Raw genomic sequence first — 22,618 nt, forward strand, 5'->3', positions numbered from 1 at the left:
TTGTAATTATGTGTTAGGTTAGTTATTTACCTGGAGAAGAGATCAGATGGCAGATCTCGAAACGTAGCATTACTGATTTCTTTTGTATCACTGAGCGATGGCAAATGTCCGGAAAAATCCTGTTTCCTTCACAATCCTTCCATCATCAAAAGCAAACTTCAAACAATGAATCGTATGTATTACCGCACTGACACTAAGGAAACGTTTCCGATAAAGTTAAGGTTTGAACGCTAAATTGAATAGTATGACAAATGTTGTGTATTTCTAAATATACTATATTAGTGGAAAAAGAGAAATAACGCTGTATATAAATGAATTTTAATATTGCATGTTGATAGGTTGTTTATGCCAGTAATTTGAGACCATTTTGTCCAGGTTTATGTAAATGGATAATGAGTACAGTAGCTTTTACAATATGATGAAACTCACAAGCTCAGTTGATGACTTTTTAACGGTGTCGTTATTGATGAAACTCCCTTATTAATGGTTGGAATTTCATAACGCAAAGCCAACTTTAGCTGCAAGCAGAAAACATCTATGCTCCATTGGTTTATTACAATATTGCAACGTTATAACACGTCATTATCATACTTGATGATGCGGTAGTGTAACATCTCTGTAACCATACTTTATATTCTTAAAATAAACTCAAATTAATATAATATTATGGCGTTTTACATAGTTTACATAGTATTCAGTAAATCTTTTAAACGGAACAACTAAATATATTTTACCTTGCACAACCAACGTGTAGTATATGCTGTCGGAGCCGATGTTGTTTTCAGCGTGACACGTGTAGTTGTCGCTGTCTGCCCGCTGGAGACCGGAAATGACTACTTCACCAGACTCCATGAGCTGGATGTTGTGGCCGGTGGAAATCTGTAGCGGGCGGTCGTCTCTGAGCCACTCCCGGCGAGGCTGAGGCGCCCCCACCACGTGACATGGCAGAGACACGGAACTCCGCCACGGCCGCAGTACCAGACCGCCAAAAGATGTTATCTTCGCGGGAACTAAACAAAGACATCATGTTATAACGACGTAGCTCACATTCACAAATAAATAGACCGTAGTATGTATACTCGTATTTGTGGACTCCAGGAAATTTTTCCAAAGCTGCAAAAATACCATGCGCAGCCAGTAGAACTAAAATGAAGCAGGAAATGGTCATTGGTACATACATTTATCAACACACGCTTAAATTCACATTTTTCAATAAATATACGAAATGCAAGAAAAACTGAAAAACATATTACTCGAAACATTCAGTAGTCAATTTTTATATGGAGATGACTACCGAACTCTTGGCTTATGGTTGCAATGTTTCCTGAAGCTATGTGAACATTTTACCTTCTGCATACCACTTATTTCAAAAACACCATTTGGACATTGCGACATAAAACCTAATATCAAAATTGAGGTCATATGGTGGTTTTATTTTTTTCTTAAATTTGAGAGTTTTTATAAATGTTTTATTTTGTTTCAGCTTCAGTTGTTTGCTTGAATAGGCCTAGTACTTTAGTTTCAAATACACTGACTTGTGTGATGTTAAAAATGCCGAGCATATAATAATTGTTATGTAGATAGCTCTGACAATAATAAGGAGGGTGAAGTTATTTTCCAATTGAAGTAATACATTCTCGTAATATGCCATTACATATCCTAAATTTCCTTATGGACAATTTACCTCTGCTTGTCGGGACCTGGGCAACCACTCTGGAGCTTTGGCCCTCACCAACCCTGGTAGAGGCTGTTACCCAGAACTGATACTCGACGTGGGGCTGCAACCCCTTAGCCTCGTAACTCATATGCTGGCTGGGCAGATTTCTCTTCCCATGGTTTAACTCTTCTCTTCCGTCCACCACTCTGAAACGTGAAAATAAGCTCTAATATTTAAAAAAAAAAACTACAATATTGTTACAATTCGAACGTTTGGAGTATTTATAGAGAAAAACATCAAATTTATTACAATTCATCTTCATAACTGTGATCAATTATTTACGAACTTATCACAGTATAAGTTATATAAAACTTCTATAACTTTTAATTGGTGCCTTAACCCTACAACGAATTTATAGACATAAACATAGTATCAATTTAAGGTTAATAATCAACACTAACAAATAGGTATACTAAATAGTTAAGGGGACCACGTAACCTCTATCCTTCCCATGTTAATTTTGCCAACTTTATGTACCTTTTTCTCAAAAACTATAAAAAATGTGTGCTTGAAATTTTTACCCTATGTACTATACACCTTTTTGTACACATTTATAACTTTTTGTAATAATTGGTTCATAGTAGGAGTTTTGTAAATTTTTTTTGTAAGTGTAAACAAAATTATTTAAAAAAATTATGTTTTAATTTTGTAAAAAATACTTAGTATAATTTATATCAACCAAAAGTTATAAAAATGTAGAAGGCTATAAGACAAACACAACAAAAAAAACTATATCTTGATATCTTGTATGGTTGCTGAGAAAAAAGGTACATACATAATAACAAAGTAAACTTTCGGAAAACGCAAAAGAAAGAAAACAAAGAGAATTTTTGACATTACCTATTTATTTTAATACGATCCAGATGCATATGATGGTTGGCCTGGCCCCTCTTCCCTCAGCATACAACTCCTCCAGTTTCTTTTTAGATAGTTGTTTTGACTGTCTGGCTTTTTTTGAATTTCTGCATTTAGTCGATCCGCTCTCCATATGCGCTGGTCATCAAAGGTTTTGAATACTTTTGCAGAGTGTTTTCCAACTTGAAGGCCCAAATTATTCAGAACCAAGCACTTGCTGATGTTTCCTTTGTTGAAGGCACTAACTGCATCATAAGCTCCCAGGTGAAGTGTTTTTAGTTGAACAAATGTATTCTTCGGAATTCGGTTCCATACTAGGTTGTTGAAGATTCATTGGGGTTCTGGCTTTTTTTCCATGCAAGCATTTTTTTTAGTAAATCAGGTGCAGCTTAGATCCTTGTATATAGGCTTTACAACCTCCATGATAGCTTCAGGCAGATGAAAATGTGAAGTATGGTCATATTTTTCTTTATTTTGCTGATATTTTACACCATGATGATTCTCCTTTAGAACACAGCCCATGGCTTCTTGGTTTATCGTTAGATGATATCACATGGAAAAAGCCAGCCCATATTTCCTGCTTCATATCTTCTAAAGTTTTTGTTAGTGTTCCTTATTATAGCAAGGCCATAAAAGGTTTGTAATTTGGTAACGGCAACATTGGTTAGGCGGCCACGACCAGATATTGTCTTTATTATCCGATAACTTTGTGTTACCCCATTTTTATTTTCAAATTTCTCAGTCTTGTGCCCATCCGTTTTTGCACATGGCCTATGCATTCTAGTTTTTCTATTTTTGAAATCTCCATACAGGGCTTCCTTTGAAACAGTTTCAAAACCTTTAGAATCTCCATCCCCAAGGTACTTCAAATACTTGACATTATGCAGCGGCAAAGAACGACTAAATATTTTCCGTGCACCTACGACTTCCATACCACCACTAGTGCCTAAGTAATTAGCCTTACAGCTTTCTTCATGGTTTTTGTTTAGTCTTTTTGGACAGTCACAATATTTACTCAAAATCTCAATATCTATAACTTTGCCTACATCTACACTAGTTGCTGTAATGATCCCATTTAGTGAGACGTGTCGCGCGCGCTTTTGCCATGTACCGTCTAGGCCCTATTGCAAGCTCATTTATAACCTTCATTGTGTTCTAACAGCTTCCTTTACTGCTTCTCTCATAGTAGTCATTGCAATATTCTTGACTGATGGTAATAAAAAGTCAGTATATCTTGCAAATCTTGTAGGAGGGGTAGGTAAATTCAATATTGCGCAAAGCATGTCGCCTGAAGATTTGCCTCTACCTATTGTTCTTAGGCCATAATACTAATCTAAGGTTTATGTCATATAGGTCTTTGACCTGTTTTCCATCATGAGATAATTCAACTTTTGGTGAAGTTAGGAAGTCTCTTTTTATGCAACTAGGTGCTGCTACACTTTATCTCTAGTTTAGTTGCAAGGCCTACTCTGTACAAAGTGCTATAAGTCAATTGACCACCACAATCTTTGCAAACTGCTATAGAAAAGATTGTGTTTCATCAAACTTTGTAACTCAACTACATCATATATATAAAACTACATTTCTCAAAGTGGTGGTATTCTAAGCTGTAATTACCCAGTTTCATATTTGATGCACTAGGTCTAGGTGATTCGATTTCTGAACTAACCCTACCAATGTCAATACTGTTACTTGGTGTACTCAAATCACTGGGACAGTGTTTTCTTGTTTCCTGAACGTTTCCACGGGTTTTTTTTTTCGTTTTTTAAATAGTTTTTGAGATCTTCCCATGATTTCCAATAGCACAAAACTTACTTCACAAACTAAAAACTCACTAATTCACTCACTTCTGAAATAGAAATTGTAAAATGTAAATAATGTAACTGCAATATGTGAACAGCTGTGCAGACGACCAATAGTGAATGTCAGTAGTTTTTTTATGACAAACTACACCAAAGACTAACAAATCTAAAGGCATAGAGATGTGTCCCTTGATTATAATATATCTTACTATAACAAACACACAACTTTGCTGCTCACGACTAGTCCATGAGGAAAATTTCTCAGTGTATAGCAAATTTCAAAAAAAATGTTTCAAGCATTTATACGTATCATATTTTTTATAATTTATACATCATTTTAAACAGGAAAAAGAGTAGAATTATTTTAAATTATAACCTGAAAATTGACAATTTTTTTCGATTTTTTGGTTACACGGTTCCCTTAACTTATCAAATATATAACATTGTCTCTATTGTTTTACCTTGATCATTCACTCCTGAAGTAATTAAAAGTGTTTATAGATTGAACTAGTAAACCTAAATAGGTTTGAAATACAAATCTTAGTGTTAAGGGTAATCAACGTAGTTGTAATTCATAGCTCATTCACCTTCCACTTTGAGCTTATTAATAAGCGATATCTTCAGGTAATTTTAAGAGGTCAAGCCTACGACAACTTCAGATGAAATACATTCTGTTGTTTTTAAGCTCAAAGCGAAAGGTGAATGGAGAATGAATAGTTAACCTAGTTGTTACTATTAGCAATGCAGTTTCTCAGAAGAAAAAATAGTTTACATAACATTACTTAAGAAGCATTTAAAATAGAGTTAAAACATAAAAGAACAATCTATAAGCTAAAAAGACAATAAAATCTATATAAAAAGAAAAGGACAGTAATTAAAATCATATGCATAAAAGAATGCTCTTTAACTTTTCAATAACAGCGGCCTTAAAAATATTGTAAAGTATCGATTTTATTAAAAAGTAAAAGATTACTATTTATTTATAAGTTGTCGTGTCATAGTGACAGGACAGCATTCGGAGAGCAAGACGAATTAATATTAAATGTGAAAACTATAAAGGGTAGATTATTAATGAATCAACGCAACTCCTTCGTTGTGTATTTAGGTTATTAAAATGATCCCTCTACTTTTTGAAAAAAATAATTAATGGAGACTGAATTCCTGGAAACAATTTGAGGACTAAATGACAATCTTGAGTGTAAAAGGCATGGTCTATCTATCAGTCACGAGAAAAACCCTGCTGCTGCATTGAGGACGCTCATCGCAGCACTTAACAAAACCGCCAGTTCCCCTCTCCCAGAATGAGGCTGGAAATAGGTCGGCGAGGTCTTAACTACTTTAGTCCATAGATGTCCCAATAATGTTGAAGCACTTAAAAGCTTTATTTTTTAAAGTAAAAGCGAAGATTTCATTATTGGTTGGTTGAATCCTATCAGTTCCAACTATTGAAGAATTTATTTTTGTAAAAATTTGTGTATTTTGTATTAACGTTATTACTGTTTATACAAAATATTTTAGAACTTTTAAAATTTTGGTTTGTGTTTATACATTATAAAATAGATATTATTGTTTCATTCCAACGTTCAAATTATCATTAAATTATTATATTAAGGTCACGTATTTTGAAAAAACCCGTAACAACTGAGAAGGGTTGAATAAATAAAGACTTTTTCATTGATTCATCCTAAACCGATATGTTCACATATAGATAAAGAGAACACACATAAACTAAACAAAAGTGGTATTCTGTGATTATTACACAATTTTAGTCCGAAATTAAGCGTTAAAAACTGTGATTATTTCAGTTAAATGTGTTTACGCGCTAAAAATATCCAAGCTCCAATACGGTACATGGATAATCATTTATTTATAGCAATTACTAAATATTTGCTGCAAAACGATGTCTGGAATCTGTTTAGTTTCAATATCTAAAGTAATATAAAGGTAAGTAGGGAAAGCTTATACTTTATTCACCCTGTCACTTGAAAATTAATGAAATGTTAAAAATTATTAACAGTTTTTATGTATGCATACTTCATGAATCTGTTATAAATAAAGTTTGAAACATAAAATAAGAAAAAGTAACGAATGTGTTTTTTAAAAAAGGCTTGAACTTATAAATTATCGTCGAAGCAATACAGCTTGGCAACAAAAAATTATTATTACTGAACCATGTAGTGATTGCGGGGAAACATTAAATGTCGAGTCTGTCTCTCTATTCAGTCTGTAAATAAATCGACGAAGTAGTAACAGTTAATTAAAAACCACATCACTTTCGCAGACATATAAATTTCGGGGCTATACTGTTATGGCTCATGCATGAAGTTTGAACAGTAATTTCCGTCTCTATACTCCAACAGCTGTTTCATTATTTTAAACAAACAAGCCTTTGACAGAGGCAAGTCCCACAACGTTGCTTTCCGCTTTTAAAAGCTGACGAGTGCAGTCTCCTATTGAATTCGTATGAAAATATTTTTCTTTTTTAACGAACTGTAATGAAACCGCGTTGACTTTTGTTCAGTTTGTGAGCTGTAACTGTAGACAAATGAACGTTGGTGACGAGAGAACAAAATGGCCGCCGAAAGCGACGTATAATTGTGGCATTATTATGTCTCAGTCAACTTGGCCCTCAACAGAGTGCCGTAGGAAACACTTGAAACTTATATTCTTTCTAAAATTTTCGTGTTTTATGGTGAATAAAACGATACACATTTTGTTTTAGTTCTAAAATTAAGTAACTTTTTATATTTAACTTTTTTCTCTATTAACACCACTACATGATAAATGGTTTTATATTAACCAAATTAAACTATTTCCAACCTAGAAAGAGGCTCTTTAAACCAATAAAGTATAGGCGTGAGTGTTCGTTTAAGCTGTATTACAATGCAATATTCAAATTTGATTTGTCCGTCAGATACTTAACAAATTGGAAAGGCTTTATATATATACTTATATATATATATATATGTATATATATATATATATATAAGATTCTTGTTCAAATGTTAAAGAATCTTGACTTCAGATTTTATTTTTTTAATTCATTTAAATTACTCTGGTTTCATATGAATGGTTTTGAATGAAACTTAAAAAAACCAGTATAGTTCATGAATATTTCCAATGAATCGTATATTTAATTTACAGTTATATTAAATGAAATCTTGAAATATTGAAAATAAAATTGTTTTCCGTTGGAAAATATGGTATAAGAACTATATAGTTGTAAAGAACTACAACTTCATTTATCAATATAATACTTATAACTTATTTTAGTAACTCCAAAATAGTCCGAATGAACACAAGATTTGTTACAATGTACCGTTACTAAAATTAAAGAGAATGCGACCAATAAAACAATTAGAGTAATGCATTTCTTGTTTATTCCTACTGCTACTATTTTAAAATACTTTCAATTCCCTTAACATATACATCTTATCGCTAAAGTTTCATTTAAACAAAACTAAATTGTTTCATTTATGTCTGTCGTCTTTATTAACCATGTGTGAATAATAAATATATTATTACTCTTTCTGCTTGAGAGAGCACATTAAATTTCCAACTACAGAAAACTAACATTAATCAACAAATGTAATTACCACAGAAACTAGTCAGTCTATACATTAAAAATTATGGTAAAAACTCATGCTAATATTTATGCGGATTTAGTCGGTTATTCGGATATACGGTATTATGACACCCAAAAAACACGATAAAAATAGTGTTTATTAAATGCGTGTTGTTATGAATACGACATTTAAATTTATCGATTAAACTTACAAAATTTATAAGAACTATCATATATCTCCTTAATTATTTCGTTTTTATTTTTTTATACTATTCGTTATCTGAATATCTTGTGTAATGAAATCTATTACTACAAATTCTATGTTCACCCCGAAAAAACAAGGATATTATAAAAAACAAAATGGAAATTTAGTTTGAAGGAATGTACACAATACATAAAGTTAGACCATGTTAACGAGAAAGCGGACGTACCTTGTATACAGATTATATTTCGTGATGAGTCCGTTGGGATCGTTAGGAGGTAGCCAGGAAACTACGAGAGAGTTAGACGAGCTCACAGCCACCTTGATGTCAGCGGGAGAGCCGGGAGCTAAAACAGTTCGGTGAGAGACTGTGATTGAGGTCTCATTAAAAGGTAAAGAGTGCAATAATAATGTTTACCTACTGACACTGGTTCATCCCATATTATCTGTTCATAATATATTTTTACAGATTGTACTAAAATGTAAAGCAAGAGGCATTAATCCAAATGAAGAGGTAGACATTAGGTTATGCGAATAATACCATCTTACCTTCTGCGTAACTCACTCTGTGCACTGCTCCTGGTACAACATGCAACTGTAATAATATCTTTCTATTCATGTAGATGTAAATATAGTGCCACAACCTTGTATTGCAAATGGTATTATAGTAACGGAATAATATTAATTAAATTTAAACAGTATCATTGAATCACGCATATATTTCACTATTTAAACTGAACATTATTTTTGTTTGCAGTAAGTATCTAGTGCATATGAAAGTATCTTAAATCGACTAAGGAAACACATAAGCTTTTCACATTCAGATATTTATATATACGGACCATAATTCCATTATATCAGTTATATAGTTACATATATACGTAATAAATTATGTAACAGACAAAATCAGCAACACACCAATAAGGCTGTACTACTTCAATAGTTAACGACTGAGCTTTCCTGCCATCCGCATATTTAACAATTTATGGTATTTATAAAACCATTGATTCTGAATTGAAAATATAACTAAAAAAAAACTAGTTTTCACCTAGTGAAATATACAGCTCACTACTTGACAGCTGTGTGATCATTATTGTTAAATAAGAATTTTAGAAAATTTTAAGAAAAAATAAATGTTATAGATAATTTAAGGTAACTTATAGCTTGGCATTAAATAGGATAAAGTAAATCTAGCAATGATCTTACTAATTAATTAACGAGGCTATTTAGGTTGGTTTTTACCGGGACATAATATTTGGCTTGAGGAAATACTTATTCAATCATGTTCTTACTTGCAGTTAACGACGCTAATTAATTATAAAACATACTCACCATCTTCCTCGGTCTGGCAGAATATAGGGCGGGAAGGGACGCCATCCCCTACACGAGTGAAGGCTAAGACTTGCACACTGTAGTTAGTAAATTTCATCAATCCTGTCAACACGATCGTCATTGCGGTCGTCTTGCGTGAGTCCATCCCCAAATCCAGAACTGTCGACCGTAAAATTTGTTAATTATTTTTTTGCCACTGAACTATATAACTATGCATTTTAAGAAGTGTCGTTTAATTACGAATATAGCATAAATGTACGAAGTGCATTTCCCTTGTTATACAAATAAAATGGAATATCAAAACAAATTAATCATGTTCGTTATTTAAGAATTTATGAGACTATTATTGTAAAATACCCTAAATAAGGGTTTAGAAGGGATAAGATAGAAGTTATTAAAAACTACACAGCCTTAAATGTTACTATCTGATATACAAAATGAACTTGATATACAAAATGAATCAAGTAATCCTTATCACAAAAAGATTAGGTATTTGAAATACAATGAACATTTTATACTTAATAGGTCAGTGCTTAGGATATTTCACTGAAAAGAATGAGCATTATTGAGGAATGTGCATGCATTATTTTCTTTAAACCTCTGTAAGATATTATAAACTAATCTTATATACAAAATACTGTGAAATAGATATATATATATATATATATATATATACATGTTCAAATATTTATCTATTACACAGTATAATGTACTTACTTTATTTGTTTAAATTATTCTGTGATTAAGTTGCTGTCAGTTTGAAACTTATAAATGTATTCATGAAAAAGCTTCTTTACACTAGTAACCGTTACTACAAATAAAAGAATCTCTTTGTTTTCAATTATCTTTAAGCTTTTAAATAACTGGAACAATTTCATGACACGTTTATTAAAACTTCCAGCTACACACTGTTCTTGTTGGGGACGCCGCTAATTTCCAGCTGCTCTGGAGGGAAATTTTGAAAAATGAAGAAGCATGCTACTGTACTTGTCGCACCTTGGTCATGGGTGTCATAAAAGAGTCGGTATCCCTGGATTATACCGTTGCTGTGAATGTGGGGCGGGGGATGCCAGCTGACCTGGACGGACTGGGAGCTTAGAGCCGCACATCGCACATCTTCGGGCGCAGCACTGGGAACTGATGGATACAATGCGCGTCAATGTTATAAACGAAAACTACAAGACTTACTTCTATGACTTTAATGAACTATTCCTGTAGCCTTCATTCACATATATTACCTACACTTATATGTTACACAATCATGTCCCGTCGGTCATATAGTATTCTTCATTCCGTCATTTATTATGTTTGAGTAGGCCGTGAGGCACAGGAAGAAATTAAAAACACACTATAGGGGAGAGATCTAGAGGGAAAGTTCCCCCTTCGTGAAACTCTGCAATCTTGCCTCTAGCTCTTGAACAAACATCGAGTTGAAGAGGACATGTATGACATCCCAGCAACATTTATATTATATTATTTACCGCCTCCAGGTCCACTTGTTAATGAATTCCTTATTTATTCGTGATACCTTTTTATGCGCTCTGATAACTAATAAGTTTATGTTAATTATTTATGTATTTTCATTTGAACATTTTCTATCAGTTCAGTACAAAAGGATTAGAATATCAGTCCTAAGATCTAGTTAATCAGAACTCATTTGAGGAAATATTGTAGTGGCATTTGCCACATATTTATGAGACATTTTTCGACTTTCTTCTCCTTCTGCCTAGCCATAATCTCTCCTACATAGATCATATCCCGTGAGTAAATAAGTAAATATTGGAATTTTTAATAATTCAAACTGACCTCGTCTATACTAATCGATTACCAGACAGGCTCAATTTTGCAGCGTTATTTGTATTTTAACATCGATTGTTTACAGTATACTAAATTGAATTGATTACTGTGCTATACCTCTTGATTTTGTGTAACTCGATCAATATAAAATCTGTATATTGCAATTTTGGTGAGCAATGTTTAGAAATATTTATTTATCAATGGTGTGCGAAATACTACCAAAATCGTGCATTTATTTTATAACGTTTCTTTATTTAATATTGAGTTGTAAGTTAAAGAGAAACACTCATTTAATAGATTTTATCTTCATTATTTACTATATATTAATTACAGTAACTAATTATTCTCTTTAAAGTAATAATGTATTGATTGAACTGACCAACTACTATCAGAATATCAAAACCATAAGCCTTTATTGGCACAAAAGTGTTTATAATCTTGAATGAATAAAAATTACAGTAAAAATAATTCATTGGCTGTATTTTAGTATTAAAATACGCACGAAAAAACCAGATATAGTAATATTAAATTAATTAGAGTTCAGCCAATCCTGCTTGAGCACACCCGATCATCATGGACTATTCTGTTTCGCTACGGGATAACTGCACGACGTCACCTTAAGGGCAATTTCAATAGCCCAAGAACATCCTCCACGCACCGTAACGTGAGGTGATTTTGTCATGTAGCGTCACATAAAACCATTTTTCACACAATTTTAATCTTTTATTATTTCGTTTTTCTTGTGGACAGCCATCCGCAACTCAATAACTTCGATTATGTTACCAGTTTTGGTTGAACCATGTAAATGTTATGCTGTATATTTTTTCTCTGCCACATCGAACCATACTTCTTTAGTAAGGAAGACTAATCACTGTACATACTTTTTAAATCTCTCACATTCACTCGTGCTGACCATATATGTAAGGAATATAAAGTGATGGGTTATAAATGAGTAGTGTAGAATCTACCTACCGTCCTCCATTGTCTGAGCGGACACAGGCTCCGACTGCGGCCCCTGGCCCACCTGGTTAAAGGCCTGCACTACCAGAGAGTAGCGGGTGAACTTTAGCAGTCCCGAGAGTATCAGCTCTCCGCCACCCTCGTCGCTCACCCCACTCACCGCCGTCATGTTGTAGTTACCATTAGGAGAGCTGGAGTATCATTGAATAGATTAACTATTGATTGATGACATAGATGGATTCATTCTTCCCTGCCAAATATGCCATTCCTCATCCAAGGCAATGCCTAATGTTGTAGTCCTAGTAGTTTACCAAAGCAACAACATTTTTAATATAGCTTTTACCCTGGATATTTTACATAGCAACATATTATTAAAAATCAAAGACCTTAATAATTTAAATAGTTATTGTGTATTTTTCTGTTAATTATAGAACATAAAACTATTGTCAAATTAAATAAATCATTTTTTTTATAAAACTTGCATTATTATTTTTAAAATTTTTTCTAAACAATGTTAAACACTACCGATTTGAGTCTCAAGGATTCTTAGTAACCAAATATGTATGGAAATTAACGTCATTTATACTGAACATAAAAATAATATACTTTCACAAACTGTGTTATATGAAATGTGCAGTCCAATCAAGACGCATTTACCATATTATAGTGAAGAGTGGTCATGAAAATATGTATTGAATTTCATATGTAAGTAACAATTTTATATATACTGATCTAAAATAATAAAAGAGTTTTCAGTTTCAGGCAGTGATATCGCTATCTGTTAAATAATTGTTAGTTAAAGACCTTTTTCGATGAAAATATTAGATCATAATACAATAATAATTGGTAAAGCTTTGAAGTAACATTTAGGGGTACCGTATATCAGGGCCAAATCAAAACTGTTGAAGATAACTATATGCATATTTTACTGTGTGATTTTATGTGTATTTTACTATATGTCTATTTAACAGATGAGTGGAAGGTACAAAATTGTATTAACAAAGAATTACTTAATTTAAACAATGTATATGTATATTATTTTGAAAAAAATACTCACTTGATCATACTATTACCTGTAAAGGTCATATAATAAGTACATTAATTTATACACATATAAAATAGGTGATAGTAAATTTTTGTTGTCAAACATCTGTAAAAGCGAGTTACACTTAACAAATGGCATATTACATGTAGATTATTTTCTGTGACTGGGTTTTTATATTGGGATTTATTTAATTAACTACAGTGAAATGCCATTATTTATCACATCATGAGTGTGTTACCTTACAAGCTAAAGACCGAATTTAGTCTCCCTTTAGACTTGGGATTTCTCCTCATTGGCCAAAAATTGTTACTGACATCGTTGGGGCTATTCAATAAAATATAGTGATAGATTAGTGGTACGTATAAAATATAACTCTTCAACTTCAGAGCTCCATCTTTAAACCTAATTCTAAATTGGATAACGATATTTGAATATCTTCAGTGACTGTCACTTATATAAAGATTGTTTGGAATAACATTTAAAAAGAATATACTTATTTTTCAAAATTAAATTGCGTGAAGTGCCACAAAAAGTTGTAATATTCCACCTCCTTAATTAAGTCAGAAGTCATTAAAATCCCTAAAACCCTAAAGAAGTAGTCCTTGTATATACATACTTTAAAATGTAGACTTTTATATTTAGCTGTTATTATTTGAGCATGGTTGTTAAAAGGGCCTACTTGAAATGTCTGTAATTCCTGGTATTATACTCGTAATAACAAAATTTATTATTTTTTACGTCTTTCCATAATTTGTATTGAAGGAGTAAAGTTTATTTATAAAAAAGATTCCAACCAAACACCGATTACACCACCCTAATACGTTCTATGTTGATTAAATAGGGATCGAGTGTTCTATCTTTACATACATGTAGCCTAAAAGTTTTGTTTTTATTTTGAAGAAAATGGTATAGCTAAATAACAGTAGTATCTTAAACAAATAAATTTGGTAACCAACTAATCCAAATCAACCTGTTAACATCCAGAGAAATTTAAGTAAATACGAATCATCGGTAATGATTGCTGAAAAATTATTAATCGAAACATATACCACTAAATTTCTTGGTATCAATATAGATTGTTGTCTGTCCTGGAGTATCCATATTAAAAGTATTTGTAAATTAATGTATTGCCATATTAAGAATTGCCTAAGAATTGCCTACTATGGACTTGTTTGCCCACACATATGTTGTTGAATTACACTGTGGTGTACTTATGCAAATTCGTATTTTCAAAGAATATTTATATAACAAAAAATCTGTTTGCATAATAAAAAGTTATTTATTATTTAACTTCTCGAGACTCTTCTAGATAATCCTTTGAGGCACCTAAATTACTGATATTGCCTGCGCTGTATGTGCACGTTGGTGCAAGGCAGGGAAGTCCGTGGTTATAATACAAGAGCCGGGGAAAACTACAGAGTTGCTCAACATATGCTAAAGCTTCATGGCCATCTCTCATGCCAGATGGGTGTCAGATTTATTATTCATTTACTGAAAAAATATAATCTTAAAAAATTATAAAAATTCAAAAGGCGTTGAAAGTATATTTAATAGCAAACACATTTTAAGCCGTAGGCCTAAGTGGGTACCTGGAACAGCAGCCACCGTTGTCAGAACTGAAAGAGGGGAACTGAAGGGTGTGCGACTCAGTTGATATGAAAGAATTTAAAATACGTGTATATGTATTAGTGTAAAATTTATTGAATAATTTTTATTATTTTTTTATTAGAAATGTCTTTTAATTTTAATTTGAAATGTTTTATGTTAACATGACGAATCTTACTGGTTGAAAAATAGGATTAGTGACGCATGGCATACAATTTTAAATAATTGTAAAATAATGACAATAAAGAATTATTGAATTGAATTGAACCATAGACTAAGAATATCTGTACATGAGAAAAAGGTTTTATTCACAAAAAGTACTACCGACTTAGTGCAAAATAAAAGAAATTGAGCAGTAAAAGGAATTTCTTATTCAAAGTAACATTTTAATATCACCTAAATTCAACGTACTTTCATTTATGTACGCTATCTCGTTATTTTGTGTAAGCAGTAAACTTATATATGTTTGACTCTGACTCGACTACCACCCCAGTTAGCTGAGTACCTACTCGATACAAGGAATTTGATTCCGGTAAAAACTTATTCGTAAATTGTTTGAAAACTGCCAAGATATACTACTCCTGCACACAGAGTTAGAGAATGAGAACTCACTTAATCTCCCTGTAGCCCACATAGTAGCCTTGTATGTCACCGTGTCGGAGTTCAGGTAGGGGAGGCGCCCACGTGACCAGGAGCTGGGTGGAAGATACGGCCCTGACGGCCACATTGAGTGGTGGACCTGCGGGGCGCTGGGGCTCCGTCTTGAACTGCAGATCTTGGCTGGGCTTGCTGCGCCCCGCGGGGCCCTCGGCCTGGACATGCACCGAGTAACGTGTCGCAGGCTTTAGGTTCTCCAGGAGAGCACCTCTCAGCTGGCCGCTCAACTCCAGCTGTTGCCACACACCATCCCCTTCCTGGAGACAAGTCATAAGTGTAGTTGCCAGAGTCCGATCATAAATTTGGTAGGTACAAAGAGCATGGATGAGTTTTTCATCCACGAAATTAGGATTAATTAATATATTACTAATTAAAATTACACCACACCTCGATTTGCGTAACTTGTTCCATTGAAAAGGTATGTAAAAGCTTTTAGGTAATAGTTTTAGGCTACATATGTTAATATGTTGCATGACACTACAATATTCGTTATTTATAAGGGTAATATAAATATTTTCTCTAACGCTGTGACAAATCCCACGGATGCACTCTCATCGAACTCAATGATGCCAATATAAAAATTAAGCTTCATGCAATATTTAAAATCTATAGGTTAGTTCCAGAGCTATTAATCAGATAGACAGGCGGACATAAATAAATATGAGCTTATATTCCCTGAAATCCTATTTTGTTTAGCAGGTGCTTTAAGTGTTTATTTCGCTATTACTATCCCTCATATCTAATCAAAAGCAAGTGCACTCCACTACCATATTGTATAACACACAATACTTACACCTATTTATTTCATTCCTTTAAAGTGCAAAGTTAATCGATACGTGATTTTATCTACGTAGAATGTGTTTTTATTACAATAAAGCATATAGCTTCTACAACTCTTATAGTGGTTACGGTTCCGAATTATATTGGTTATGTCAAATTAGGTTTTTAAAGTTACAACGTAAATTAAAATGTAAACTATGTTCCGTAAGTTGTTTTAATTAAAAAATGAAACTGATGATACTGATATTGGAACCTGCTATGCATACCTTGTACTGTACTATGAACCTGGTGACCTCCCCGGACTGGTGGTGCCACTGGATGTTGGCTGTGCGGCTACTCACCATAACCGTCTTAAGGTCTGAAGGACTCTCAGGAGGCTCTACAAATGGAATTTAACAGTTATTAAAATTATTATATCTAAAAACGTATATAGAGATTAGAATCTGTAACATTTATAAAACTGTGATTATTTCAGTTAATATAAGTTGTCATCCATATTTAACTCAAGACCATTCAAATTGATTGTTATTATTTAAATTATGAAAATATTACTCTTTTCATTCGTAATATCCAGATCTTATAAAATACTTTTTGCTTACTTATGTAAGTATATTTTAGAATATTGTATAATTTGCTGTACAAGTTTATAAAATTAAACTTGATCTCTAGATTTTAGGTACCGACAGAAACAAACCACAAAATTTTAAATTTCAATAAACGTTTAAGTAAATATTCTTGCTTGCTAACAGAATCGTTGGTGATTTTGATCATAAATATTAAAGTTGATTTATAATTTCATACTTTGCCAATACTTAATAAAAGTAACATTATTCTTATACGAGTTATGCGAAAAGTATTAAAAATAACAATCATCATTTGCCTTATTTATAAGGCTCTCCAAAACATAAATGATGTATGACATCTGATTTGTCCCTATAGCGATGTACGGTGGGAAATTGAAATTATAGGATTTGTATTTTCCCATAGGTGTTCTACTTAAACTCGTAGCTATTTAAACACAAGCTAGTTAAAGAAAAAATATTATTTTATTGACATAGATTTTTATTGTTAGGAAAAGAATTATATCTAGGTCCATTAACCTTGTACAAGGAGCTGAACAAGCTGCTGGTCCTTGCCGAAGAGGTTGCTGGCCTGACAGAAGTAAGCCCCCGTGTCTGCTGACTCAGTGGAGGAGATCTGTAGCTCAGCCGTCACCCCGTCTGGTGTAATGTCCTGTTTCATTGTCAACCTAGAAACAATTTCGCATCGTTAATGTTTGAGCAATCTCTTAGTTCTTTTAACAAACCTTAATATAAGAACGTATTTTATAATTTGGTTGAAACCAAAGAAATTTATTTGAAGTTCGAAAGGAAATAAAAATGTTGTAATATTATATAGAATTACCTGTAGTTAGAGGCTGGTGTCAGCTGTATTTTTCCTCCCCTCATCCACCGAACATTGATGGGAGTGTCCCCATTGACGTTACACACCAGAGTGGCAGTGTCTCCTTTCTTGACGGTAACCACTCGAGACGGGGCCGAGAAGTAAGGAGATGCTGCGAAACGTTACACAATATATTACATACATCTTGGAAATATTCAATGCACAATGTACAATGTTTACAAAATGTTTTTAAACTTACAGTTAACCTTGAGCTGCACCACTTTCCCGATGCCGTTTCCGATGCCGTTAGTAGCTTGGCAGAGGTAGAAGCCTTCACGATCTTCTTTAACATTCTGAAGTAACAGGGATCCGTTACCTAGGAGTCTTGTGTACACCCGTTCTCTGATTTCCTCATACTCTCCGGATTTGCTTCCTGATGAAAGTAATATTCATTGTACATAATGATCCAGAAAAATTTCCAGAGCTCTTTCAACATTTGCTAAACACGAAATAAACCACATACCACATCTTTCACAGCGCACGGATTGTAACAGTATTGGTTCTGTGGACTACATAATAATATGTGTAGGGGCAGATGGATAGTAAATACGAACATGAAATACACGTAAACCACTAATAAATACACATTGAGGATAATACTTGTTATTGTTATTAATGGGGAAGCGATTCCATTACAAAGCATAAAATATTTAATTTATCTCGTTAAACAAAATGAACGCAGGAAATACATATTGTATTCAAAAATACATATTGTAAAGCTTTTTGGCATTACAAAGGACTCGTTTAGTTAATTCGTCGTTCCTCAATGCGTTAGAAGACTTCCTAAAAGTGGTGGTTACGTAAAACAAAATAACGTAATCGAAATTTTTCAAAGGAATATAAAGAACAATAACTAAGGTTAATAGTGTCAATCTTGTATACAAGGCCTACGTTTATTATTAAACCAGGATTAATTTATTTAAATAGTAAAATATTTTACTTTTTTCTACTTGCTGTGAGTTTTACTCCAACTTACTACGAATGTTTTATTCCCACATCAATTATATTTGGGAATACTACATTATTCTATTCTAACGATACAATTACCAGTAGCCTTCTTCCATGTGACGACTGGCTGTGGCACTCCCTGCGCTTGACAGTTGATGGTCACGTGACGGTTCCTCTCCACGCTGACGTCACCAGGTTCCACCACCCAGCGGGGCGGCACTGCACACAGAGTGAGCTTAGCTACTGACCAAAGTCACAGTGCTTATTTGCTACTTAATGGATACTGGTTATATTACTACTCACAACCCACAGCCCGTTTTCTATTCTGAATTACGTTTAGGAAGTGGAGAGACAATATTATGATTATTTAATTTTCCTCATTCATCATAAAGTTTTCCAAATCAGTTGTTATACTGACTAAAGTAGACTACTCGTATTTCAATGTTGACACAATGCTGTAACTTTAGAGACAACATTCAGCTATTATTCAATTTCCCACCACTGAAGCGACCACACAGTTTATATTACCGTATTTTCTTTAGTGTGATTTGAGTACTTTGATGTATTTTTAGTCAAAGATTGCAATTAACTGAAAGTAATATTTAAAAGAACTTTTATTTCAGTTACTATTTCTTGATATAATCGTCGGATAAAATCAGGGTTTAAGGAGGTAAATTTAAAAACAGTAATGTAATAATTGTTTCTCCAAGTGGGTTGCAAGTGTTTATTCTAACTATATTTTTATTGCTACTATATAGAACATTTGTAGTTCCGAAGTAGCTAGGTGTTTAGTATTGTTTCTTTCACAGTGATTTTGCTATCCATGGTTTTTTCACTAACAAATAATTTCTCACAATAACTTAAAGTAGTAGTATATGCTTTTAAAAATATAAAAATCCCTCTTTATAAATATATGGGCAAATGTATTCCACATTCGACCATATATTTCTGGTATCTGGTACCAAACACACTACCTCGTTGGGTTACAGGTGGTAATACACTTCAGTCTTCTTAAATGTGATGTCATTTTTGTGTTAGTCGTCCTCCTTACCTGTTGTGTAAAATTTTTTAAATTTATAAAACACTGAAATTTTCCAAAATTTTGAATACCATAATATTTTAAATTTAGTGTATAGTTCTAGAAATTAATACATTATCTGTAAGTGTACAACCGAAGTCAATGCAAAACGTTTAACATAGATTATGTAGGAGTCTACCATATTGCAATAAGCCTTGTCTAAACAAATAGATGTTGATTAGGACACAGCACTACAATAAGTGCAAGGTGCAGAGTGCAGTAAGCTTTAATAAGCGTTCTAAACAACATAAATACGTAAGTTATTTAAAGCGGTTTATTTGGTATGGTTTAGCACCTAGGCAGTACTAACGAATTTAGTTTTGGTTTAGTAAAAGCCAAGACACCAATATGTTTAATTTATTTGATTTAGTTCTAAGGCTATGTTAGCTGTGACATTATTCTACGCTATTTGACATTTATCCAGCCAATCTACTACGACGTGGTGACATTTAGAGAAAACAAATACAATTATAATCGATGCTGCGAAGCTTAGATACCAGTGAGGGAGACATTAATCAACTTATAACTAGTGTAGGGTGTACTAGGTAGTAGAAACTAAACTACACTAATAATAGAAAAAAACGTGCATAAATATAAAAAGGAGATTAAAAGAAGAAAGGAAAAAGAGAACAACAAAAAGAAGGTGCAAAGATTACCTTGTGAAACAAACCTGGGGGTCCATAGTCGCAGGTGCATTCCCTTGTGCCAAAGCAACCGAAAGAAAGAACATCCATAGTCGGATAATCGTGCGCTTACCTTTTACTTGAAGCTTGCTCGTGTACCTAACTCTGGCAGCAGGGTTGGAGGCTACACAAGTGTACTCCCCAGAGTGGCCTTCGGTCAGACTAGAAATGCTGAGGAGACTAGAATAGGGGTCAAGGGTTGAGACGTTAACTGCCAGATGCGCGGGCAGCTTCGACCCGTCTTTGAGCCAGTGGATGTGCAAGGGCGGATCTCCCCGGCTCACCCCACACACCATGCGGGTGCGAGTTCCCTCGGGGAGCCCCTCCCCGGGGAACGAAAAGGGTTCAATTACAGGAGGAACTGGAAGAATTAAAAGATATGAAGAAATCAAAATATAGCGAAAGAGTCGAAACTATTGAATTAGACTCGGTTTACCATTGACCACCAGCCGCTGAGTCTGAGAGACCTCAGAGGCCGGGTTGCGTGCTTGACAGGTGTAGTTGCCGTTGTGATCTGGTGATAAACTTTCTATCAAGAGAATACTATTGAACTGGTCCACTTGGTTGACCATCAGCCGGTGCTTTGGGTCGACTGGCTTGCCGTCCTTGAACCACGTGATGGTCAGTGGGAGGTCACCTTTGGTCACAGAGCAGGTCAAGCTGGCTCGCTCACCCAGATGTAGAGTTCTGTCGGAGACAAAAGGCCCTAGCTTGGGAGGAACTGCAAGACACAAAATAAAATCACTAAATTTCTTCTTCTCATCATGTCTTATGTCTCGGGCCAAGCTGAAATTAAATTATAACTCATAATTCATATTTGGTATGACATATAAAAACGCATGATACGTAAAAAAGACGATTTTACATCATAAATTTTTAAGAACTTATTAATATTTTCTTGATATTCTGTTTTAACCTATAAACGAAAAACCTAGCTACCTACCTAGCTAAAATACTTGCTCTAGTCATTTTTTAATATCATTATTTACATATACTAAATAATTTTAAATATTTCGATGCGCATATGAGAGTCTTGTTAAGTTATACATTCGTTTACCAAAATCGAGTATCTAAAACGGATGAAACAAAACAAAAAGTATTTACGAAAGCGAAAACTGAAGGAAACGATGTTATTGTTCAGTGATAGATTCAATGCAAAGTTGTTAAAGGGAGTCTTTCAACTGGAAGTCTTCAGAATACAAACAATGTTAACAAACTTGGTTGGCATACTTGAGAAATCTTCCTTCGATTGGTCGCTCCTCAACAACAAATAATTCTAGATATTTCCACTATTGGTTTTGATATTTAAAAACAAAATACTATACAAAAACTTTAAAACAAGGAACTTTGAAAATTGAAATAAAATGTACTAGATTTTAAACTAGTGCATGCGATCGATTATATTTATTTTGTTAATGTACACTACATTTTAATATAGTATCAAAGTTACTGTTGTAATTTTATTTTTTTCTGGAGAGTACAACATAGCTGGAATTCAATGTATTTAAAAATACAGAACTGAGTAAAAATGCCCTATTAATATTTACCGTACACAACAGTTGGTATCCACTTTGGTGATTTCTTTAGAAAATAAACTGCATGATTATTAAACACTTCAAACCCATATAAACGGTATTTGACCTATATATAAATCTACTGATATAATAGACTGCGGTCATTTGTACTTAGGCTAGACCGTTAAGTTTCTTACACATACTGATATCTCACCATTGACTGGGTTGTTTCAAGGCTTCGTACTGTACTTTTAATTTTTTTTTAACGTTTATATTTCAACTTCAAACATTTTTGGCATGAAAAATGGAATTTATAGAAATCTGATAAGTCAACAATTTATTGTAAAATTTAAATATAGGATCTACAATTTTGTTCTATAGAAAAATTGTATTACTAATTATTTGTATATAGTATAATTATTGTATATATATATATATATATATATATATACAATATATATATATATATATATATATATATACAATAATATATATATATATACAATAATATATATATACAATAATTAACAATACAGTAATTTTATATATATATACAATTATGGTGCAAAAACCAATTCCAGAACTTTATACTCTCATAAAAGTAAATGTAAATGTAAACTATATACAAGAACATA

The 22,618-nt window shown here is 33.1% G+C and overlaps 1 protein-coding gene across 8 annotated transcripts in view; it reads right to left on the bottom strand.

The window, feature by feature from the left end:
* LOC124366619 (Down syndrome cell adhesion molecule-like protein Dscam2) overlaps positions 1–22,618 on the bottom strand; it is a 191,096-nt gene that overhangs the window by 17,006 nt on the left and 151,472 nt on the right. For 5 of the 8 annotated variants that reach the window (XR_006922839.1, XM_046823250.1, XM_046823238.1 and 2 more), the window contains 13 exons: positions 20,543–20,830; positions 18,808–18,927; positions 17,960–18,133; positions 17,722–17,872; positions 17,418–17,566; positions 16,584–16,696; positions 15,493–15,794; positions 12,243–12,421; positions 10,470–10,610; positions 9,474–9,632; positions 8,371–8,488; positions 1,685–1,863; positions 735–1,010 (listed from right to left, as the gene is read on the bottom strand). Coding sequence is in view for 7 of the 8 variants with exons in the window: in XM_046823250.1 (XP_046679206.1) it covers positions 735–1,010; positions 1,685–1,863; positions 8,371–8,488; positions 9,474–9,632; positions 10,470–10,610; positions 12,243–12,421; positions 15,493–15,794; positions 16,584–16,696; positions 17,418–17,566; positions 17,722–17,872; positions 17,960–18,133; positions 18,808–18,927; positions 20,543–20,830 (2,349 nt within the window). In the remaining variant the exon portion in view is untranslated. Of the gene's footprint in view, positions 1–734; positions 1,011–1,684; positions 1,864–8,370; positions 8,489–9,473; positions 9,633–10,469; positions 10,611–12,242; positions 12,422–15,492; positions 15,795–16,583; positions 16,697–17,417; positions 17,567–17,721; positions 17,873–17,959; positions 18,134–18,807; positions 18,928–20,542; positions 20,831–20,905; positions 21,191–22,618 lie in introns of all 8 variants that reach the window. The other 3 variants (XM_046823258.1, XM_046823244.1, XM_046823224.1) reach the window with 1 other exon arrangement.

The sequence above is a fragment of the Homalodisca vitripennis genome, chromosome 1 (assembly GCF_021130785.1).
Source record: "Homalodisca vitripennis isolate AUS2020 chromosome 1, UT_GWSS_2.1, whole genome shotgun sequence".
Classification (NCBI taxonomy): Eukaryota; Metazoa; Arthropoda; class Insecta; order Hemiptera; family Cicadellidae; genus Homalodisca; species Homalodisca vitripennis.